This window comes from Rattus norvegicus, chromosome 19 (genome assembly GCF_036323735.1).
Source record: "Rattus norvegicus strain BN/NHsdMcwi chromosome 19, GRCr8, whole genome shotgun sequence".
NCBI classification, from domain to species: domain Eukaryota; kingdom Metazoa; phylum Chordata; class Mammalia; order Rodentia; family Muridae; genus Rattus; species Rattus norvegicus.
The window spans coordinates 15171421-15192406 of NC_086037.1; the positions used below are offsets into that span (position 1 = coordinate 15171421).

General features: G+C 47.8%; 2 protein-coding genes across 2 annotated transcripts in view; both read left to right on the forward strand.

The window, feature by feature from the left end:
* The window catches only part of LOC134483152 (uncharacterized), a 757250-nt gene that overhangs the window by 109771 nt on the left and 626493 nt on the right, over positions 1-20986 (forward strand). The window lies entirely within an intron of this gene.
* Positions 22-4592, forward strand: LOC134483155 (disks large homolog 5-like). Its single transcript, XM_063278410.1, has 5 exons — positions 22-185; positions 1218-1377; positions 2600-2743; positions 3376-3538; positions 4253-4592. The coding sequence occupies exons 1-5, from the start codon at positions 71-73 to the stop codon at positions 4280-4282; spliced, it is 612 nt and encodes a 203-aa protein (XP_063134480.1). The 5' UTR covers positions 22-70; the 3' UTR covers positions 4283-4592.

The following is a 20986-nucleotide window of genomic DNA, read 5'->3' on the forward strand; positions in this document are numbered from 1 at the left end:
GTCACCAGTATCGTTGTGACAACCAATTCCCTACTTTTTCTCTTAGTGTCCAAAGGATATATCCACAGACATGTTTTCCCGTCTTTGTAGGCGCTTTGGGAGAGTTGATGTTGATAGAGAAGAGTCTAGAGTGGAGCAAACGAAACCTAAAGTTAATGATGGACACAGGACATGGGGAATGTGGAGTAAGTTCTGGGCAGTGTATGTTGAGCTTCCTGTCAGGGGTGAGTGTGGGGGACTTCAGCTGGCCTTTATAGCAATGGGCCACAACCACTGGAACATCTCCACAGATATTGAATTCCATGATTATCACAATTCCTGAAAGTCAAGGTTTTCACATCATTAGTTTCTCCATAACCACATGGAGGATATGGCACTGCCTCTGCTATTATTGGGTGAACTTCTAGTCTTTACTTTTACAGTGCATTCGGTATGTTAAATTGATATAATAACACCATAAGTAGTCATGGAGGGTATAACTTTTCTGAATTAAACAGGGCATCAATGTACTTCACTTTCATTGCTTCTTTCAATTCAGTGACTATCTGACAGTCGTAAGAGGGAGAGAACTGTGCTCCTGGCCATGACCTTATATTCTTAGAACTCCTCTGGCTACCTCTGGCTGACGGGGCCAATCTTACCTTCATATATTAGAGGTTCTGTGTGGCAGATATTTTTCTACAGTAGCCAAACTATATGGAGCAGGTAGAGAAAGAGCCTGTAACCTATTGGCACTTCTGGGGCATTTGTCATTTCAGTAGGGGGAATTAATAAGTCTGTTGACCATGTCCTCCCCCTACATGACTTTTTAATGCAAAGTTATTGGACTAGAGTAACAGTGTAGGATATCTGAGTTTCCCTGATCAATCAAGTCATTGTGGATGCTGAATTGATGATCTGACTTCTGAAACCAGAGGGGTGAGGGTCTTGAAACCAGGTTGTAGCCTGCGTACCTGATAATAATCGTGGAGAAGGCATCTCTCTGGTACTTGTAAGCCTGTGTGGGTGGGCATAGGGAACACCTGGCTGCTTACATCTCTTGGTCTCTATATAGTAGTGGGGGAACTGTGATCCACTTAGGATGCCTCTTACACAGACCAAACTTCTTGCAGTGACACTGGCTTCCAAGCATGTTCTCCTGTTTAGACCTCACTGTGGTCTGTGTATGCTCTATGCATTCACCCCATGCGGGTTCACTTGTGTTCTTCTACCTACAGAGGCCTGCAGACAGACGTCATCCCCTGAAAATATCCTAAACAAGGTGCAGGACAACGAGGAAGAGGAGAGGCTGAATAGAGAACTGGAGCTAACTACCAAGGAGAGAAATGAGCTGACAGATCGCCTCCTTTATGTGACAGGTGGATCCATGAGCAAGAGGTATGCATTGCTCCAAACAATCGACCTTGTTCTAAACCTCATCTCCCATAGAGAGGAGATTCAGAACCTGACCCTTACTGAGGAGTGAGTTTGGACATGGACTCTCTGATTCTGCCTGTTGAAAATCTGAACTGGTGATCTGAGTGAAGAATTCAGGGATAAAGTCACTGGAGCATGAGTTCCCAGTGTACAATTGGAAAGCCCTTGACAGGTGGTAGCTTTGCAAGGTTCTAGGTGCTGTGAGTTTTTGGAGAGTGTTTGTACTTGCTAGGAAGGTGACTGAACGCTATCATCTCATGGCAGCACCCTTAGGTAACAGGTCCCACATTGTTCATATCAATACTTAACTAGAAGGCCTGAGGCTCTGGCCTGTTCCTTCTTGTCTGTGTGCCTTAAACACTGAGACAGTAATGGTGCATACATTTCTAATGATTCTCATTGTGCTCTTTCCATATTTGTCTCTCTTTCTCATTCTCTGAGTCTGTTTAATTTTCTTTTCTTGTGGGTGTGTCCCAGTTTGTGTGTCTGTGTGTGCACAGGTCTGCATGCATATGCACAACTTTTATATGTTTCTGTGTCCCTCCACCCTTGGAATTTAGGGGTCTGTTTTTTGACCTCAGGATATACCTGTATAATAGTTTCATGGAGGTTTAAGTACTTTATTTTGGAAGCCCCACTTTCAACAGTACAGTTCTTTGCCTGTGTGGTCACATTTGTCTATACATTTGTATGCCTTGGGCAGATTATAAGTTTGTGGCAATATCTGGTCTCATCTCCAGAATTATGTGTACTGTCTGCCTCTAGAATATTAGTTATTCGGCTTGTAGCATTCCACTTGTCAAAACAGGAAAAATGAAATCAGAGGTTTCTGGATGTGTGTGTGTGTGTGTGTGTGTGTGTGTGTGTGTGTGTGTGTCTGTGTGTGTGTTTGTGGGTGAGTGTGTGTGGTTGGGTAAGCTCGGCGGCCTAGGCTCTTGACAGCATAACAGGTTTGAAAGCAGATCCAGCCCTCCTGATTGAAAAAAGTGAGCCAGGGAACCCTTTATCTGGGTGCTTAGCTTCTGTTGTCCTGAGCACACAATTCCAAGTTTCTGAAGCTGAAGAATTCAAATATGTAGAATTCAGAAAGTGTCCTTCCAGGACTGGGGTAGTACAGGACACAGCCTGAGTTCATATAATCCTAAACCTGGATGTTCATTGGGTTCTATCTTCCTGGGGCCAGCCCCTACTTCAGGCCAAATCCATTTTATGAAAACTTGAAGATAAAGGAGAAAGAGGTCATGTCATTACTGCACAACTTAGACACAAAGAACATTGAACATCATGAGAAATTTCAGGAGCTCAAGAAGGAGATTAACTTCTATCGGTAAGTACTTGTCAGAAGGGCCCCTCACTTGTGGAATGGCCATGTCTGCCTCTCTTTGTTCTGGACTGGAGAGCCTGTAGCTCTGGGTCCATCTCTTCTGCTGTTTAAATATCACTGTGCCGTGGGTCTTTTGGACTCAGTTTCAGTTCTTTAAGAGACTGTGACTTCTCACCACAGTGTCTATGCATCTTTACAAGGCTCTGGATAGAACTACACTGATTCAGGAATCAGAGTGTTATTAGGCCAACCTGCGGCTCTGGGGTCATACCAGGTTTAACAAAGCTCAATGTGTGGACCACATGGTTTGCATGACCTCCCTTGGTCATACTGTCCTCTTGTGGTTATTTGCTGCCTACTAATTGATGCTGTCCCGATGCATTGGGCTCTCATGGGTAGTTGTAGATCCCTTGTTCTTTTGGACAGACGTGGACTCTTATTGGTGCTTGGGTCACACAAACAATTTATTCTTCCCTGGATTGGCCATTTGCTGTTTGTGCAGCAGCCTTACATGTATGGAGATGTATTCTATGAAGTCTTTATGGGTATCTGGGTCCTGGTGGAGTTTGTGGGATTTGGCAGTTGGAATGGGAGGAAGAGGCTTCAGGATCTTAATATGCAGAGTGTGTTTCCAGCAACCTGCACAGCCGGCTCCTGATGGACCAGGCATGTATGAAGAAGAAGTTGATCACATTGAAGCAGGAGAGCAAGGAGTTACAGCGATATTTGTTTGAGTTGAACCCGAAGGATGAAGATGAACAGGAGAAGGCCAGCAACCTCCAGACCCAGCAAAATGTGGTAGGAACAAGCAGCTGAGTCAGATTAAAAATGTCTGATACCATTTGCCTATTGGATACATCTTTGCTTCCCCTATCACCTTTCTAATCTCCCCACACCCAGTCAGTCACCCACCTTATGTGATAGAGTTATTCATTGCTCTGTGTATGCACAAGTATTCTGGGATGTTAACCATTCTTCAGAAACTGAGTTATTGGCAATTATACTTCTCTGCCCTTTTTGAAACTGCAGTCCAGAAATGGTGACAGAGGAATAACATATCATATGACTGCATCTCCCTATCACAGATTGGATGCTATGAAGAGTTTTGAACGAGTTCTTGGTCGTGTGACAAAGGTCATACAGGGGTCATGTTATGGTTGGAAGCACCTTGTAGGGATAAGAACCAAGTGCAAATGGCAAATGAGTCCTGGTCATTGGCTTTCATGTGGGTATCATGTGGCCTTCTCCTTTCTTCCTGCACCCCAATTAGGTCTCTCCCCATTTCCCCATTCTTGGTTTGCACTGGTAGAGTCTGAGGAGCAGCTTGTTCTCCCACAGTACTGTGAGGGTTGCTGGTGATGTTCCCAGCCTGCAGAGATATCAGCAATGATTTCAGTGAAAAGATCAGTGCTGTCTGTCCAATGCAGCTGAGGGGACAGAAGGCAGCAACTTGACAGCTGGTATGCATGTCCCCACCAAATCAGTGTCTTAATAGCTGCCTTCTCCTCCCAGGTCTCAGAAACTGCAGGAGACATAGCATAGGACGGATCCCAGGAAGACAGCCCCCTGAAGAGTGAGTTTCTTCCTCAGGAGTTCCTGTGACGACAATCCTCACAGTCAAAGACTTTTTGGGGGAATATTCTTCTTCTCAGATAATTTCCTCAATGTATAGAGACCCTAAATTTATGTATCCGTATGCCAGCCTGTCTGGTTGAGGTCCTTCTCCTTTCTCATACGGACAACACCATTTGAGAGACATCTGAGGGGACTGCCTTGACGTCTTGTCCTAGAGGAGAAACAGCACTACAACTGTGTTTCTAAATGTTCATTAAGAAAATGCTGTTAAGAAATGTTTTTGGTTATGATTTTCATTGAAGTTTTCTTTTTGTTATTTCATAGTTATATATTCTTGTTACTGTTTTTCATTTTTTATACCATTTCAGTTGTTCATTTTATGCCTGTTTTTTGTAAATTGTATTCCGTATGAATAAAAATTGATTTGTAACTCTTGACTCTTAAGACCATCTTATTCAAGGGTCCTTTCCCCTCTGTAGACTTAGAACTGACAGCTGGATATGGATCTTTGCATGGTCCAGGCAGCATGGGTAAATAGGGAATTCAAAGCCACCAAGGTGTACACAGGGTGATAGTGTCTTTTGTGTGGATAATGTGACTTTTTTTATGGACACACACTTTATGATGTAATCACTGACATACTGTATCCATGCTGTCATGTCTTCTGCTCATCCTAGTCTATATCAGTCTACAACACACATTCCTTATTGACTGTGTGCACCAGATATTGAGTAACACACACTCATGCCTGTAGAGCTGCAGAAAAAATGACAACTTTCACGAAGGAATATAGAATAATCCTAATGGAGAACCATGTGCCTCAGTTTTTCTTACAATACAGCATTAGTATTAAACCACAAAGATAATGACCATCAACGTCATTTTGGGAAATAGGTTTTTATAGGTGCTGTTTCACTTGATCATTCATATGCTGTGTTTTTTATTGTTGCTGATTATATTTATTTTTATCATTTAACTCAATGGATCTTTTTTTTTCAAATGTATGTCTGGGCCACTCCTGAGTGCATTTCCCTCATGATCCAAAAGAGGGAATAGCATTCCCCATTGTAGATGATTGTTAGGGACCATGTGGTTCTTCTGAGAGAGCAGCAGATGCTCTAACCTGGGAGTCATCACCACAGCTCCTGTAGGTAGCTTTTGTCCTTCCAGGGCATGTGCTGTACTAGGTGGACACGATCACCTCCCATTTAGGAGAGAGATCTCAGGAGATGTGTATGTACAGGTGGTTGAGCAGTGCCTGCTCAATGTGGTAGGCTGCTAGGCAACCAACTGAACCCCAGCCCTGCTCCACCTGCATTCTTCGAATCAGAGTTTCTATAGCCCAGGATGGTCTAGAATGCATCATCTACCTATGTCTTTTTTCCACTAATGCTAGGATGAGGAGCATATGTCCTCCACACCCTTCTTTCCAAACAATGAACTTGCTCATGGTCTGGTTATCACATGGCCATGAGGGAGGTAAATAACACTCAGCCAAAACAGAGGCGCATTGCCACAGTCACACAGACAGCCTGGACAGATCTGACACGATCAGCACCAGGTTTGACTGCCACTACTTGAAGCAAGGTCCTCCAGTGTTAGGACAACCATTCAAACAGCAAAGAATGAACCTGTTCCCAGCATCCGAGGAGTGGGAGACCCAGAAACCCATGTGTCAATGTGGCCATTTGGAAAATGGAAGAGGGGAGGCAGGGAAGCAGCCAGAACTGGACACAGTTGCAGGGACCCAGGCAAAGAGGGAATATTGGGGCAGAGTCAATGAGATGTCAGTAGGCAACAGGCCAGCTGGGACTAGTGTGGGTACAGGGCTTCTAGTGTGGGTGAGAGAGGAGCAAAAGTAGCAATGGTCAGATTCTGACTCAGCATAAAGATTGGAAGGAGCTTAGATCGTCTCAGTGTCGTATAGGGACATTATAGACACTGATGGGCAGTGTGGGGATTGCAGGGTCCCTTATAGTGGTCTCTGCAGGTGTCCGGGCTCTGTCAGACCTATGACTATCAGGCAGGCTCTGAGTGCAAGTGAGAGTCACGGGACAGGCCCTGTGTACAGCCTGGTTTGGGGACATTTCCAGGTGCCCCATGGACTGCAAAATAAAGGCAAAGGACACAGGGAAGCCAGCAGTTCCCATGCACAGGACATATACTAGTAGACCTTTCTAGAATTTCCATAGACCATCTGTCACTAGTCCTCACTATAGAAGGCACCAGCATTCTGCCCTCTACTTCAATTGGTGAGACAGCTAGTTTAACTCCAGCAGTAAGGCCTCAGGGAAGACAGTAAGAACTCACAGGTGACCTCTTTTACTATTGAAACAGGCTCTTCCTATGGAGCCCAGAGTGACCATAGGGTCCTAATTCTCCTGCTTCACAGTGACTGTAAATTCAAATCTACCTTCAAGAGCAATTGATTAATAGCACAGGGGGGAAGATCAGATTAAGGCTATCTAAAGGCCCCAGGGTGGTAGGATTACCAGGGTCCTAGTAAGTTTCTCCAGCCTTAATTACAACCTGAGTCAGTCCTGCTGTGTGGGATATCGCCTGCTGCCCAGTGATATCACAACTTGGAATTCTTTGTCAAATATAAGCTGTTATGGGAATGAAGTAGCCACACAATAAACACTGGTCTGGATACTCCTAGGTCAAGGATCCCCTGTTGGAAATGCCTTGGACCGCACCATTTTACATTCCGGATCCCTCTGGTTTTTAGCAGATTTATAAATACAAAAAAGAAAAATGGGCATAGTAATTTAAGCCTATGATCCCAGTCATGGGAAACTGAGTCAGGGTGATGGAAGACTGTAAGTTACAGGGCAACCTGTGTTTCAAGAAAAAAAAAAAGGCATGGTGAAGATTCCACTCAAGTAGAAACCAAAAGGCTTTCACATGGGGCCTGCATTCCACTGGTCAGCACTCCCATCATCACAGCCACAGGGAGACACTGGGGAATTTTTCCCACTGTCTCTCTTTGGGATGCAGTCCACCCCATGATTCTATGTGAGGAATGCCCCAAAGGTTGCATCATGTGAGGGACCTAGATAGTTCCAGGATTGGGAGAATTCAGGAGTTTATAATTAGGGATGATCTACAGCTATGGCAAAGCCTTTTCCCTCCATATGGCAGCCCCAGGTTTGGCCCCAACAGTAAAAATAAAATCCCCCCGAAATAATGCCAACAAAATATCACGAAGCCTAAACGTCTGACCAGTCTCCTCAAAAGTGCACAGGAACCTGACTCCACATTTAGGACCCACTATGGCCTCTGTGACCTGTGAGAAGGAATCTAATATGGGAATTAGTACAGTATGACTTATCCTTATGGATATCTTTGGTGACAATCACCACCTGACCCCTGAAAACCCATCTACCTGGGAGGCTCAGCACTCATGTCACCAAAAAAGCCCAGATCCTAGGGCCAGCATGGGCAGGAGGTGAAGAAAGTTTGTCTCTCGTGAACATCAGTTGCTGCTCCTGGCCTGACTCTATCCTCAGGAGACAATGTCGCCCCAGAAAGTGTGGGTGTCAATGGGTCTTCCCAGGCCAAGACTGGGATACTGCTTAAGTTCCACAATGCACAGCAGTGCTCACTCTAGAGCTAAATGTTCTACAGCTAAAAGGGGTGGGTGCTCTGTTGGCCATGCCCCTCCCCAGCAGTGTTTAGTGCACTCTGAGTGGAGCTTCAAATGAGAGGGACTTCTTGAGGCTACTCCTGTGGAGAATGGCAGATTCATCAGAACAGGGCACAGGGTGAGTTCAGAGCACAGCTGGGAGGAATTTAGGGGTGTCAAGCCATGACTAAGACCAGATCCTGTGCTGACACGCAGTTGAGCTGGAGAACTGGCATCCAAAGTGTGACTGCCTGAATTCCTCTTAGACCAAAAGCCCTGGATCTGAGCTACTTTGCTGCATTCTCCTGAGCAGGGTCCTAGAAGCAGCTCAGAATCGGGGCTGTGCATGGACTTTGGTGCTGGCAGCAGGTGGCTTAGCCACAAAGTGCCGAGCTTTCCCATCTGTGCCCACTCAAACTCCTCTGTCTCATTTTAGGTGTGTTTGGTATAGTTTTAGACAGGGTATCTTGTAGCAGCACAAACCTGCTTTAACCAACACTGTAAGGTAAAAGCAACCCTGAATTCAATATCCTCCAACCACTCTGTCCCAAGTCCTGGAATTAAGACCTCCAGCTGTGACCATTTTACTGCAGCATAGGATCCATCTGTGTTAGAGTGAGCTTTGGAAATACTGGAGTTCCTTAGAATTCAGGTTTCCTTAATTCTTAGCAGGAGTTTTGTGATGATGCTGATGAGAGAGTCAGGAGTTACACTGGGAGAGGTAACAGTCCTGGCAGCCCTGAGTGGGCAGTGAAAGTCAAGACAGAACCCTGCTGATTAGCACCTGAGTGAAAGTGGGAGGATTCAGAGTTCAAGAACAGACTCAGTTACATACCTAAGACCATATTGCAACATTTTTGTTTTATTTTTGGCTTGTTTTCTTTGAGACAAGGTGTTAATATATAGCCCTGGCTGTCCTGGAACTCACAATGCCTCTACCTCCCAATGGATTGAATTAAAGGCATGTGCCAACATGCACTGCCACTAAATAATTTTTAATTAAACTTTCGGGCAAAATCCAGTAATCCCTGTGCTTAAGAGGCCGAGGCAGGGAGATATCTGGTTTCCTGACAAGTCTGGTCTACAGAGAGCATATCAGAACTGCCAGGGCCGAACAGAGAAACCCTGTCTCAAAAAATAAACAACAAAATGTGTTTTTTTTTTAAAGAAAAGAGGACGGGGGGGGGTTGTTGGGGATTTAGCTCAGTGGTAGAGCACTTGCCTAGGAAGCACAAGGCCCTGGGTTCGGTCCCCAGCTCCGGAAAAAAAAAAAAAAAGAACCAAAAAAAAAAAAAATAGGAACGAATTGTCAGAGAATTAGAGGCAGAGATCCAAAAGATATTGGGCAGTTCAGAGTCTAGCTTCTGAGATGAAACTGGACACCCTGGGGTTAGGGTGAGGATTCTCATCTTGGACTGGTAGACAGAGGGTGGCTTCAGGGATGGAAGGCTCAGTCAGTCATTAGTCAGGATTCTCAATCAAGAGGGTGTTGTAAGATCCAAAATGTGTGAGCAGTGTTCTGCATGAGACTAGAAGGGCCCACGAACCAATACAAAACAGCCAATAAAGAGTAATCACAAGCATACGTCTGGAGGTCCACAAGAGGTTAATGTCCACCTTAGTGTGGATTATTCAGAGCACAGGTGGAGAGGAGTAGAAGAGCTGATGGTGGCTGAGGCAGGAGAGGAGTTCGGGTGTGAATTTGAGCCAGTAAAATGGAGCTTGGAGGTCGGGCAGAGCAATGAGAGGTCTAACAGCATAGCTGTTGATATCCTTCAGATTAATTTGTCTTAAGAGCCTCATGCCATAACCAAGGACAGGAATAGATCTGACTATTGAGTGGCTGGGCTCACATAGCCCAACAGGTTTGGCCTTGCCTCTGTGGGATTCCAAGTCTCTCCCTTTAGACACAGCCATGGTGAAGGTGTTGTAGTGAAGGTGCAGTTTGCTTTGCAATGCTTGGCTTATGGTGTTGAGTACTTCATGGTCCACAGAGCTAGGGAATGTCCTAGAAGCCAGGGAGGCTGAGCCATGAGGAAGACAGGTCTCTGGGAGAGAGAAATGATAACCAAAGTCACTAAGAACTTCCTGAATCACAGTGTCTGTTAACCATATATTTTATTTACTTATTTTATGTGCCTGAGTGTTTCACCTAATAAATGCTTGTGTACCATGTGGTATGTGTGGTGCCCGTGAAGTCCAGACTGATTCCCTAGAATTGCAATTACAGGTTAATAGGAGCCACCATGTGGACACTGGGAACTGAACCTTGGTCTTCTGCTCTTAGCCACTAAACCAACCATCTCTTCAGGACCCCCCCCAATTGTATAGTCATTAAGATTTAACCATTTGGCCTTCAGTATTTGAATTAATACAGATGTGACAAGAGTTATAGTTAACATGGTGGTTCAGGTATAGACAGGCAGGCATCTCATTGTATACAAAATATGAATCCTTCCTTCCTTCCTTCCTTCCTTCCTTTCTTTCACTTCTTTCTTCCTTCCTTTCTCTCTCTCTTTCTTTCTTTCTTTCTTTCTTTCTTTCTTTCTTTCTTTCTTTCTTTCTTTCTCTTTTTGTTTTACTCTTGAAGACAGTGTTGCTTTTTGTGTAGCTGACCTGGAATTAGCTCTGTAGAGGAAGCTGGCCTAGAATTCAGAAATCTGTCTGCCTCTGCCTCCCAAGTGTTAGGATCAAAGGCCTGTGCCACCACCACCACACATCCTTCTGTTTAAAGGAAAAATGTAGTCTTACAGGTCAGCATGAGTTTAGCCCCGGTATAGACATTTTCCTAGGCCTCGGGAGCTCTAGAGTTCATGAAGGATTTGCTGTCTTCCCCTTTAGCCCTGGCTAACTATGAGAGCTCCACACACATGGGTGTTTGCTTCATTAGAGTCTGGAGGATGAGGGTCACAGGCTGAGGTAACTGTGTAGAGCAAAGGATGCCTGGTGAAGGTCAAGTGGGTAAAATGCTGAAATGCTAAGGGAAGAGGCCTATGGTTGGTGCCTCCTACACCTGAGACTTCCAACCCCAAAAAGCAGGGGGTAGAGAGTGAGGATGCAGAGTGCACACAGGTCAGGAAAAGGCCATGTTCCTGAAGCCTCCATGAGTGGTGGACAGGCTCTGGGGCACCACGAGGGACATCAGGAGCTTCTGCACTTTGTAGAATAACAGGGTTCCATGTTACCTCACATGCCCACGTTTTGCCCCCTGCTACAGGGAGAAGCCAACACCAGAGTCTTCCAGCTCCCAGCCCTGCTTTTGCCATGTAGGTTTATCCAGAAAGAGCTTGGAAGTCCCTGGACCTGGAGTCTCAGGTGGTTGTGAGCCAACTGACCCGGGTGCTGGAGACTGAACCCAAGTCTTCTGCAAGAACAGCAAAGACCTGTGCGCTGCCTGGCCCAGCCAGGGCTGTGAAATGGTGTTTATTTTCATGCTGAACAAGCCTGACAACAGTTTAGGTCCCTAGAAGCCACATAAACCTGGATGCAGTAGTGTCTGTCATCCAGCACTTCCCACAGGGAGATAGGAGCCTAAAGTGGACAGTCTCTAGGATTAGGGGGAAGGGCTAGCCTAGCATACACAGCCATGGATGAGAGGTAGAAGGTGAGGACCTGTGCTCAGGTTGTCCCTGACCTTTGCACAGGCACACACACACCTGTACTCACAGAAACGCCATACAGACATAGGTGAAAAAGGAAATAAAAACAAACAATATTGAAAATACAATATACTGGGGCTGGAGAGATGGCTCAGTGGTTAAGACCACTGACTGCTCTTCCAGAGGATCTGAGTTCAATCCCCAGCAACCACACACTGTGTCTCATAACCATTTCTACTCTCATATACTACCCTTTACTGTTGTGTCTGAAAACAGGGACAGCATACTCAGATGGACAAAATAAATAGTTTTTTAAAATCCTTTTCTTAATAATAAAAAAAAAAACTCTTCTGTGACACATGATCATTGTTTGATTCCAAATGTTGCTAAGTCAGTAAAGTCCTATTGCTACATGGTGCACCAGTTGTGTCAGCCTTGGTAGTAGAGTGGCACAGTTGAAAAGTTGCTGGTCACAGTGACCAGGCAGCCTAGAAAGCTAACCATGTGCAGAGAAGGCTGTGCTGTGTCCTAGTCCTCTACCCCACACTGCCCCTCATCCCTACAAACAGAGCAAAAAGAACAGATGAGGAATGTTCCAGGTCTCTTTCCTCTTTGCCTTACTAACCTAACCCTGTGCTACATGTAACCTTGTCACATCCTCTGTCCCATCCCTAAGCCCTCATTACTGTCAGATAAGACAGGGATCTTGCTTTGGGGGGAAGCTCTGGTCCCTCTCTGTCCTAAGAGGCTCTGAGCCATCGCTGAAAGAGAGTCATCTGAGGATTGAGGGAAGTCCATAGCCAGTGCTCTGACTTCCAGGAAGGTTTGAGGAAGGTGGTCCTCTTCCTGTGGTGCCTCTAGTAGGAGCAGCCCACACTTGGGCCCAGCTCCCACTATCAGAAAAAGGCGGGTGGCTCTGGTCTTTGCACAGCTCTCCAGCTGAATGAACAGTGCATCTCTCCTCTCTCTCTTGCAGGAAGTCTCCAGTCTCTGGTGCAGGTGCTGTTCCCAAGACAAAGGAAAGGAAAGTGCTAAGTGAGTGTTCCCGGGATGCTTTAATACATTGTATGCATTGTCTTCATTAATGTTTCTGTTTAATTTTTTATTCCATGTGTATTGATCTCATTGTAGGGGTGTACATGCCAAAGCATGAGTGTTGAAGGTAGAGGAAAATCCATGGGAGTCACTTTATCCTACCGTGCGGGGTCCCAGGCTCTGCTCTGGGTCATTGAGCTTCTTTACAAAGAGCTTTCATGCTGAATTTCTTGCTGGCTCTGATTTCAGGGAGAGCATCTCATAGAGCCCAGACTGGCCAGTAAACTACTGATCATCCTACCTCATGCATTGCCATCTACTTCATGAAAGGTTGAGTTATTGACATGAGGTACTGGGGATGGGCAGAGGTGCATGACGGAAGCTATCTCTGCTCAGTGGCATGCCTTTGGGGACAGATAGTTTTCATCACTGAGGTGTCCTTTGAGTGCAGTGCTCCTCTGGAGAGAAGGAGTTTCTTTTGCCAGGGCATCAAGACAGGACTTGAAGGTGGAGGTCTGGAGGCCAGGCCTGCATTCCTCTTCAGAAGCTGCAGTCCCCACTCAGGACAGTGCTTTAGCACAGGGTCACATATCCAGTTCTACCCTGAGACCTGCTGAGTCACATGCAGTTTGTGCTGAGAAGCAAACTGGGGTCTCCTGCAAGGGCAGTGAGTGCCTCTCAACCACTTACTCATGCTTTCCTTAATTGTACACTCGAAGTGGGGTGGGCATGACATATGTAGGGGTCAAACACAAATCAAGGGAGTTTTTTCTCTTTTTGTATCAGAGAGGGCCTAAGGATCAAACTCAAGCCCTCAGGATAGACAGTGATGTCTGGACCTGGTGAGTTCAAGGTAGGGGATGAGGGTTTAGTCCTAGGGATGGAGCCCAGGACCTCACATACGCTAGGCAAGTGCCTAATCACTAAGGTACATCCCCAGCAGATATTGGTTACAAGAGAACTTGGGCCCTCACCATGCCAAAGGAGCACTCTATCACTTAGTTGCCCCAGCCTGGTAGTCTTGTTTGTAACCTCTGCTGTGTTTGCATGCTGCCTGAGCTTATTAATATAGCCACATCCTCAGGGTGACAAAAACTTCATGGAGACTCCCACTGTCAGATACCTGAAGACAGGTTTCAAAAAGAATAGGTAACCAGTGCAGAAGTCTCCCAGTGTTCGTGTGAAGTACATGGAATATAAGTCCTAGATGACAGAATGCTCAGAACACTGGTGTCCCCACTGTTGGAAGTAACCAGGACCACAGATCCCAGTCTTTCATCACACCTGAAGACCCCTAGCTGGCATGGTGGCACATACTTCTCATCCCAGCACTTGGGAGGCTTAGTCAGGAGAATCTCCTGAGAACAGGAGTAGGAGGACAGCCTGGCCAACCCATCAGGTGTTACCTGCAGGTCTAGTTCCAGACATAATCCTAGCATGCAGTCATCCCCAGCCATGCAGGGAAAGCATCATGGCACACCAGGTAGCCAGTGAGGCCCATGTTGCTTGACTGGGCAACTACTTGTTAGCCATAAGGACTAGGGCTCAGAGTGCCCAGAGGCTGTGAGACTGAGGGTTTCAAGGACCCAGCAGCAGGCCAGATGGTCTCAGCCTGGACTCCATACTGAAGAAGGAAGGAGCCCTGAGTCCTGGGCCAAAGCTGTTAGTAGCCCCATGACCTGGGCTGCTGGTGGCTGCTGGGGTCAGGAGCAGTGTCTTGGTGGGTCCTGCTGTGGTGAGAGAGAGCAGCAGAACTTCTGGAGGACAGAGAGGGAGCAAAATAGAATGGGAAGCCAGTGTAGAGATCTCAGAGTGTTTGTGTGAAGCAGAGCTAGGAAGTGGGTTGCAGGGGCAGAAGAGCAGCAGGCTGTGTCTGTAGAGATGAGTCAGCCCAAGGGCTGAGTTGTCAGAGCCCAGCAGCATGGGGTGGGAGAGTATCTCAGGGGAGGGGCTCCGGTCCCTCCAGGACAGTCTCCATCAGAGACTGAAGGGCTGGGCCTGAGAGGCGAGGGGAATTAGGGATGAGGGAGAGACTGAAGAGATGTGGGAAAAGAATGCACCTAGGAGTGAAGCAGGGCCCCCAATGTGGGATGGCTGAGGCCCAACAGAGTTGGATGTTGCTGATCCTAAATTAGGCCAGGCCAGAGGGCCCAAGCTCCAGCAGCCAGAAAGGAAGCCAAAGTGTCTGAGGAGGCCTGCATCAGATTGAGTCTCATGAGGGTCCCACCAATGGCCAAGGCAGGATTTGTTGAAAGCAAGGTTGTGGGTATAATTGTTCTCACCTCGGAAGGGAATAGGTGGCCATGGCTCTCACAGGTACTGACGGTGCAGGGACAGGAGACCTATAGACTGACCTTACTGCCACAGGGCAGCTGAAGGCTCTTGTTGCCTTCAGTTTGTTGTTGTATTAACCTGGTAGCTTCATTTCTTGAGAAGCTTGGGTGGATGAGGTGTACCAGATCAAGGTCCAGCTGAGAGGAGGGATCCAGAGTGTTCCATGGTTGGCAAACAGGTTCTGAGATCTGGCCTGTGCACTCAGGCCAGTGTATCTGTTTGTCTTAGCTGCAGGCTCAAGAGGGTTGAACTGACCCAGGATCAAACACCACATGTGCCCTGTGTTTTCCAAGCTTTCTCATGGTTGCAAGCTCTGGGCGAACTCACATGGACTTTTCCATCATTCCCTGAGCTCTAGGTGACTCGGATGGATCATGGAGATATCTCTAAGCCTATGCCAGCACAGCAGTGACATCATGGCAGTGTCCTCTAGGGTTCCAGGACTGGATCTTTTTTTTTCTTTCTCTGCTGATACAAGTAATAAGACATCCTATAAAACAAGGCCAAGCTTTCCTAGAGTTGAAGCCCAGAACACACAAGACTCCCCCAGGGATGGGCCCATCCAAGAAGGTGTGGGATGTTTTGTGGCTTAGGTTGTTTCACGGTGAGTATGAAGTGTCTAAGACGCATACATGTAGCTGCTTGGGAGCTGGGGAGGCCATAGGACCCCCTAGATCTGATTCTGCAGATGACTGTGAACATCCATGTGGGTGCTGGGATCTGAACTCTGGTCCTCAATCACTGAGCCATCCCACTGGCCCCTGGCTGTCCCTTCCTAGAATGTTTCTGTATTTCCTCCTACTTGATGACTTGATGCTGGCTCCTAGCCCAATGGCCTATATACAAGATGAATTCTATAAATGTCTTATAAACACTAAGTATCCTGTGAAGGGTACTAGTGCCCTGTTCATAACAGGAATGCTGAGGAATCCAGTCTGCAACAAAGAGAAGGCCGGGTGCTTTTCCTGTCATTCAGCATGAAGGGCCAGGCCTGCTTTTCATTGTAGCATCCTGGTTATGCTATGGGTCTTCCTGGTGCAGCAGTCCTTTTCTGTGACAAATGATGTGTCTCCTGCAGGAGGAAGAGTGGTCGAGTCACAGTACCTGCAGTATGACAAGAAAACGAAAAAGGTGATGAAGTCCTTGACTCCCAGAACCACAGGAAGTGGGTTAGGTGGAGGGCAAGTAGGGAGACAGCTGAATCCTGAAGGACACTGTTGGGACCTTTGCCAGGTGCCTCTGTGACATCCAGACTTGGACAAAGGGATGAGTCTGGGTAGTCTAACATCAGCATATATCAGTCTCCATGGTCTAAGGCGCCTACACCTCCTCACTGCTCCTCTTGCTTTGGGGACCTCAATTTTGCCAAGCCTTTTCTTTAGGACCATCCCCTGGATCATCCAGGTGGCTCCTAAGAGACAGGCACTGACAGCAGACATTTGGTATGGATCACAGGCGAAATTGTCATGGGGCTTTGTGCCATCCTACCCAGAATGCTGTGAAAGGCCCCACTTTGGTGGTGGTCACTTCTGGAATGCCCTGTGTGATAGTTTCAGCTGTGAATAAAAAGGCTAGCAGTTTCTACTGCTGCCCACACAGGCCTCCAGCACCCTGAGAGCTGCAGTGCTCACCTAGAAGGGAAGCACATTCAGGACAGGGAGAGCCCTGAGGAGCTCAGTCAGCTTCCTGGTCATCCCTGCAGGGACACCTCACCCCTGCAGTGTGTGGTCATCCCCGAAGTGACACCTCACCCCTGCAGTGTGTGGTCATCTCCGAAGTGACGCCTCACCCCTGCAGTGTGTGGTCATCCCCGCAGTGACACCTCACCCCTGCAGTGTGTGGTCATCCCTGCAGTGACAACTCACCCCTGCAGTGTGTGGTCATCCCTGCAGTGACAACTCAACCCTGCAGTGTGTGATCATCCCTGTAGTGACATCTCACCCCTGCAGTGTGTGCTCATCCCTGCAGTGACATCTCACCCCTGCAGTGTGTGCTCATCCCTGCAGTGACACCTCACCCCTGCAGTGTGTGCTCATCCCTGCAGTGACTCCTCACCCCTGCAGTGTGTGGTCATCCCTGCAGTGACTCCTCACCCCTGCAGTGTGTGGTCATCCCTGCAGTGACACCTCACCCCTGCAGTGTGTGGTCATCCCTGCAGTGACTCCTCACCCCTGCAGTGTGTGGTCATCCCCGAAGTGACACCTCACCCCTGCAGTGTGTGGTCATCCCCTAAGTGACGCCTCACCCCTGCAGTGTGTGGTCATCCCCGCAGTGACACCTCACCCCTGCAGTGTGTGGTCATCCCTGCAGTGACATCTCACCCCTGCAGTGTGTGCTCATCCCTGCAGTGACACCTCAACCCTGCAGTGTGTGGTCATCCCTGCAGTGACTCCTCACACCGGCAGTGTGTGCTCATCCCTGCAGTGACACCTCACCCCTGCAGTGTGTGGTCATCCCTGCAGTGACTCCTCACCCCTGCAGTGTGTGGTCATCCCTGCAGTGACACCTCACCCCTGCAGTGTGTGGTCATCCCTGCAGTGACAACTCACCCCTGCAGTGTGTGGTCATCCCCGCAGTGATGCCTCACCCCTGCAGTGTGTGGTCATCCCCGCAGTGACTCCTCACCCCTGCAGTGTGTGGTCATTCCTGAGGTGACACCTCACCCCTGCAGTGTGTGGTCATCCCTGCAGTGATGCCTCACCCCTGCAGTGCAGACCTTTGGGCCTGTGGCCTTCAGGTTCCGGATTATCTGTTAAACTCAGTTCATAATCAGAATGTTTTGTGTTCAGCCTCTGCCTGGACTGTACTCCAAGAAGAGTTCAAGGGTTTCTGTGGCAACATCTAGAGACCAAGCCTTAGCAAAAGGATTCTCACATCACCCTGCAGGCAGACTCCCATAGTCATCCCTAGTCCATTTAAGCTGCTGCTGAAGGTGCCTTGAAGGCATAGCCACAGCGACCCCTTGAGTTTACACGTGATGTTTTCATTCAGGAACCCTGATGCCCAGTCTTCTCCTAACCCAGCAGGTGGTCCCTGCATCAGGCTGGAGTTTTGAGTTTCTGTGTTGTCCTGATAACACCTGCTGTTTCCTCCTGGGGCAGAATAGATCTCAGAAGGTCTGGGCCAGTCTCACTGGTTGAGGATACTTGCAAAGCCTCATCTCCAATTCCTGAGGGAAGGTGTAGGTTAGGAGAATGCCTGGATTTGAAATTCAGTCTTTTCAGATTTCCGGAATGGATGAGGGGTACTCAGCATGTGCATGTGTCCATGTCTCTGTATGCATGCACATGCAGGCCAGGGATGGACACCAGCAACCTTCCTCAGTCACCCTACCCCTCTCACACAAAGGAGCTCTCACACAGGAGCTGTGGCTCACAGATGAGGCTGGTCAGGCTTAGAGTCCCAGAGATTCTTCTGCTGTGCTTCAAAACTTTGAATGTGTGTGTGTGTGTGTGTGTGTGTGTGTGTGTGTGTGTGTGTGTGAGAGAGAGAGAGAGAGAGAGAGAGAGAGAGAGAGAGAGAGAGAGAGAGAGGGAGAGAGATTCTACCAGCTTGTACAACCCTGCATGCACATATGGATGCCAGAGGGAAATATCCGGTATCTTCCTTTTCGAACAGGGTCCTAATCAACTATCAGGTCTCTATATCTTAATATCTAGCAGGGGTCCCAGCGTGAGCATAGCCAGGGCATACACATGCTTGGCTGTCAGGCAGGCAAGAGGCAGAGATCTTGTTCTATTCTTCATGGTTAATGCTCTTAGTGCCCTTGAGGGCCTGGCTGACACCTGCCTGGAGACGGCTGGATCTGATGCTGGCCTAGACATCCAGGGCTATTGATGATGGATGCCCTAAGTGGCCCTCATTCTTGGCAAACTTCTCTCTTCTAGTCTAAATGTGCTTGGGTGTTTAATGCAAGGACTGGGTTGTAGTTTTCCTGTTCCATCCTGCTGCCTCCTTGTTTTCTTCAGCGGGTCACCTGCCCTAGTGAGAAAAGAGAAGTGTGTGAACCACAGCACCACCCTCCCATGCTTCTGCTTGCTGGTCTGTGGTATCTGTTGATGTAGAACCGTTCCTGTGGCGGTCCTGTTGCTGCTTGTGAGTTTTGAGGATTTACGCCAGTGTAGTAATGTGCATAGTCATCCTGGGAAACACCACAGGAAGTTGGTCCCCAGGTTTCAGCACACAGAAGCACAGGCCAGAAGAGATGCCCAGGTGTTGAAGGAGGTCCACTAGATGTGCTGTTAGTTTCCTGTGTCTGATGCATGATTGTCCCTTGCTTAATAAAATGTATACCCAAAACTCTTTAAGTGTCCCACTGACCTCTGAGAAAGAACATCAGTGGGAAGATGGCTTTGAACTCTTAACTCCCTGTTCCTGTCCTCATAACAGGTTTCTGTAGCAACCAAAGGAGAGAAGCCACCTGAGGGAAGGAAGTCCAAGACAGTGCCTAGGAGCAGAAGTAGGGTCTGGCTGTAGAGGGGACAAGTGGCTGGGTATAGGGACTCTAGGATCAGAAAAGAGGCTGTCTGGCATCTCCCAGAGCAACGAAGACAGTCACGCATAGTCATGCTCAAAGGCCAGTTTGATCCACACTGTCCCTCATTTCCCAGGCGATTATAGATGGTGTCAGGTAGCAGTTGAAAACTGGCCATCAGGGCATGATTCAAGTGTTTATTAAGGTATCATGGCATCAAGGGTATATGAGGGAATAGCCATATGTACACAGAACGACTTGCAGATCCAGAGAGCAGGGAGGGAATAGTCAGGAGCTCCTGCTTGCTGCTGCCTTAGGGGTTCTACAGAAATCCCAGTGGCACTTGGGAAGTGGAGGCAATATCAATTAGGGATTGTGGCCACATGGGGAGACTGAGGCCAGCCATGTGCTGTGGCATCAGAACACTGACCAGCGATGACAAAATGGAACATAAAACACTGGGTGCTCAGCTTTGATACTGCTGACTGCTGACGTGGCCAGGGGCCATCCTGTTCACCAAAGGCTCAGCCAACAGTTATCTCTCCACTCACCAAAAGTCAAAGAGTGGCCCAGCTCCACAACCAAATGTGTGCCCACATTGCAATGGCTCCGGTACTGTTTCACCTCAGCTGCGGAGATCTCAGGATCCATGAGTGTCCAGCACGCACACACCCGAAAGAGACAGTCTTAGGGGGCTTAGGCAGGACTGAGGGTGGTGAGCCTCTGCCTCACGGCTCAACGGCCCTGACCTTGGCATTGTTTGGGCACAAGAGAGCAAAGTGATGGGGACAGACAACCTGCAGTCTACCATGCTGGAAGGGCACTGATTGATCACATCCATGTGACTACTGAAGCTTTTCCTGCTCTCTGTAGTGGTGACCTTACAGAAACCATGCACACCCGGGTTAGACTGTATTAAAGTAGCCACCATTTCAGGGTTCCCTGCAAGGTACCATGGGACAGTAGTAGCATGAGTCTGCATGCACCTCGACACATTTCACTTGGGACTACACACACACACACACACACACACACACACACACACACACACACTTTACTGACATGGTGCACATTCTTTGCACAGAAGAAAGTGAGTAGTAGTGAACACATACCAATCATGGAATTGATGGAGGGAGCTGTGGGGAAGCTGGGGTTTAGAGTTACTTAAAGGCCCTATGCAGGCTCTCCTTTTGATGGAGGAGAAAGTTCAAGTGCAATGTGGTTCTTTATTTTCTTTCTCTAAAGCACATAGGGTTAGGGTGGATCACAGGGCTTTGAGCATGTTCGGCAAGTACAGTCATGCAGAATTAAATCCTAGGACAGGAACCCTATTAATCTTCTACAGAATTATAGAGCAGCCTGGATGAAGACTCTCAGCTGAAAATGTGGACATCTCAAGACAGGCACTGGACAATGGCTGACAGACTTGCCTGAAGACTGGAAATGTTTTCCTATCTCACAGGAAAAGAAGGCCCCTCCTACCACACTGTACTCTAAGGACAGTTTATTCAGGTTAGGATGACATGAACTATTGTCTCAGGTCACAGATGTCAGCACAAAGTATCCAAGGTATTGTATGCCAATGGTAGCATCAACAGAACAAA

Excerpts from the sequence above, each read along its gene's own strand:
- LOC134483155 (XM_063278410.1), top strand. The coding sequence starts at position 71 with ATGTTTTCCCGTCTTTGTAGGCGCTTTGGGAGAGTTGATGTTGATAGA. Across the intron at positions 2,744-3,375 it reads AAGGAGATTAACTTCTATCG|CAACCTGCACAGCCGGCTCC; the intron begins GTAAGTACTTGT and ends GTGTGTTTCCAG. Across the intron at positions 3,539-4,252 it reads TCCAGACCCAGCAAAATGTG|GTCTCAGAAACTGCAGGAGA; the intron begins GTAGGAACAAGC and ends TTCTCCTCCCAG.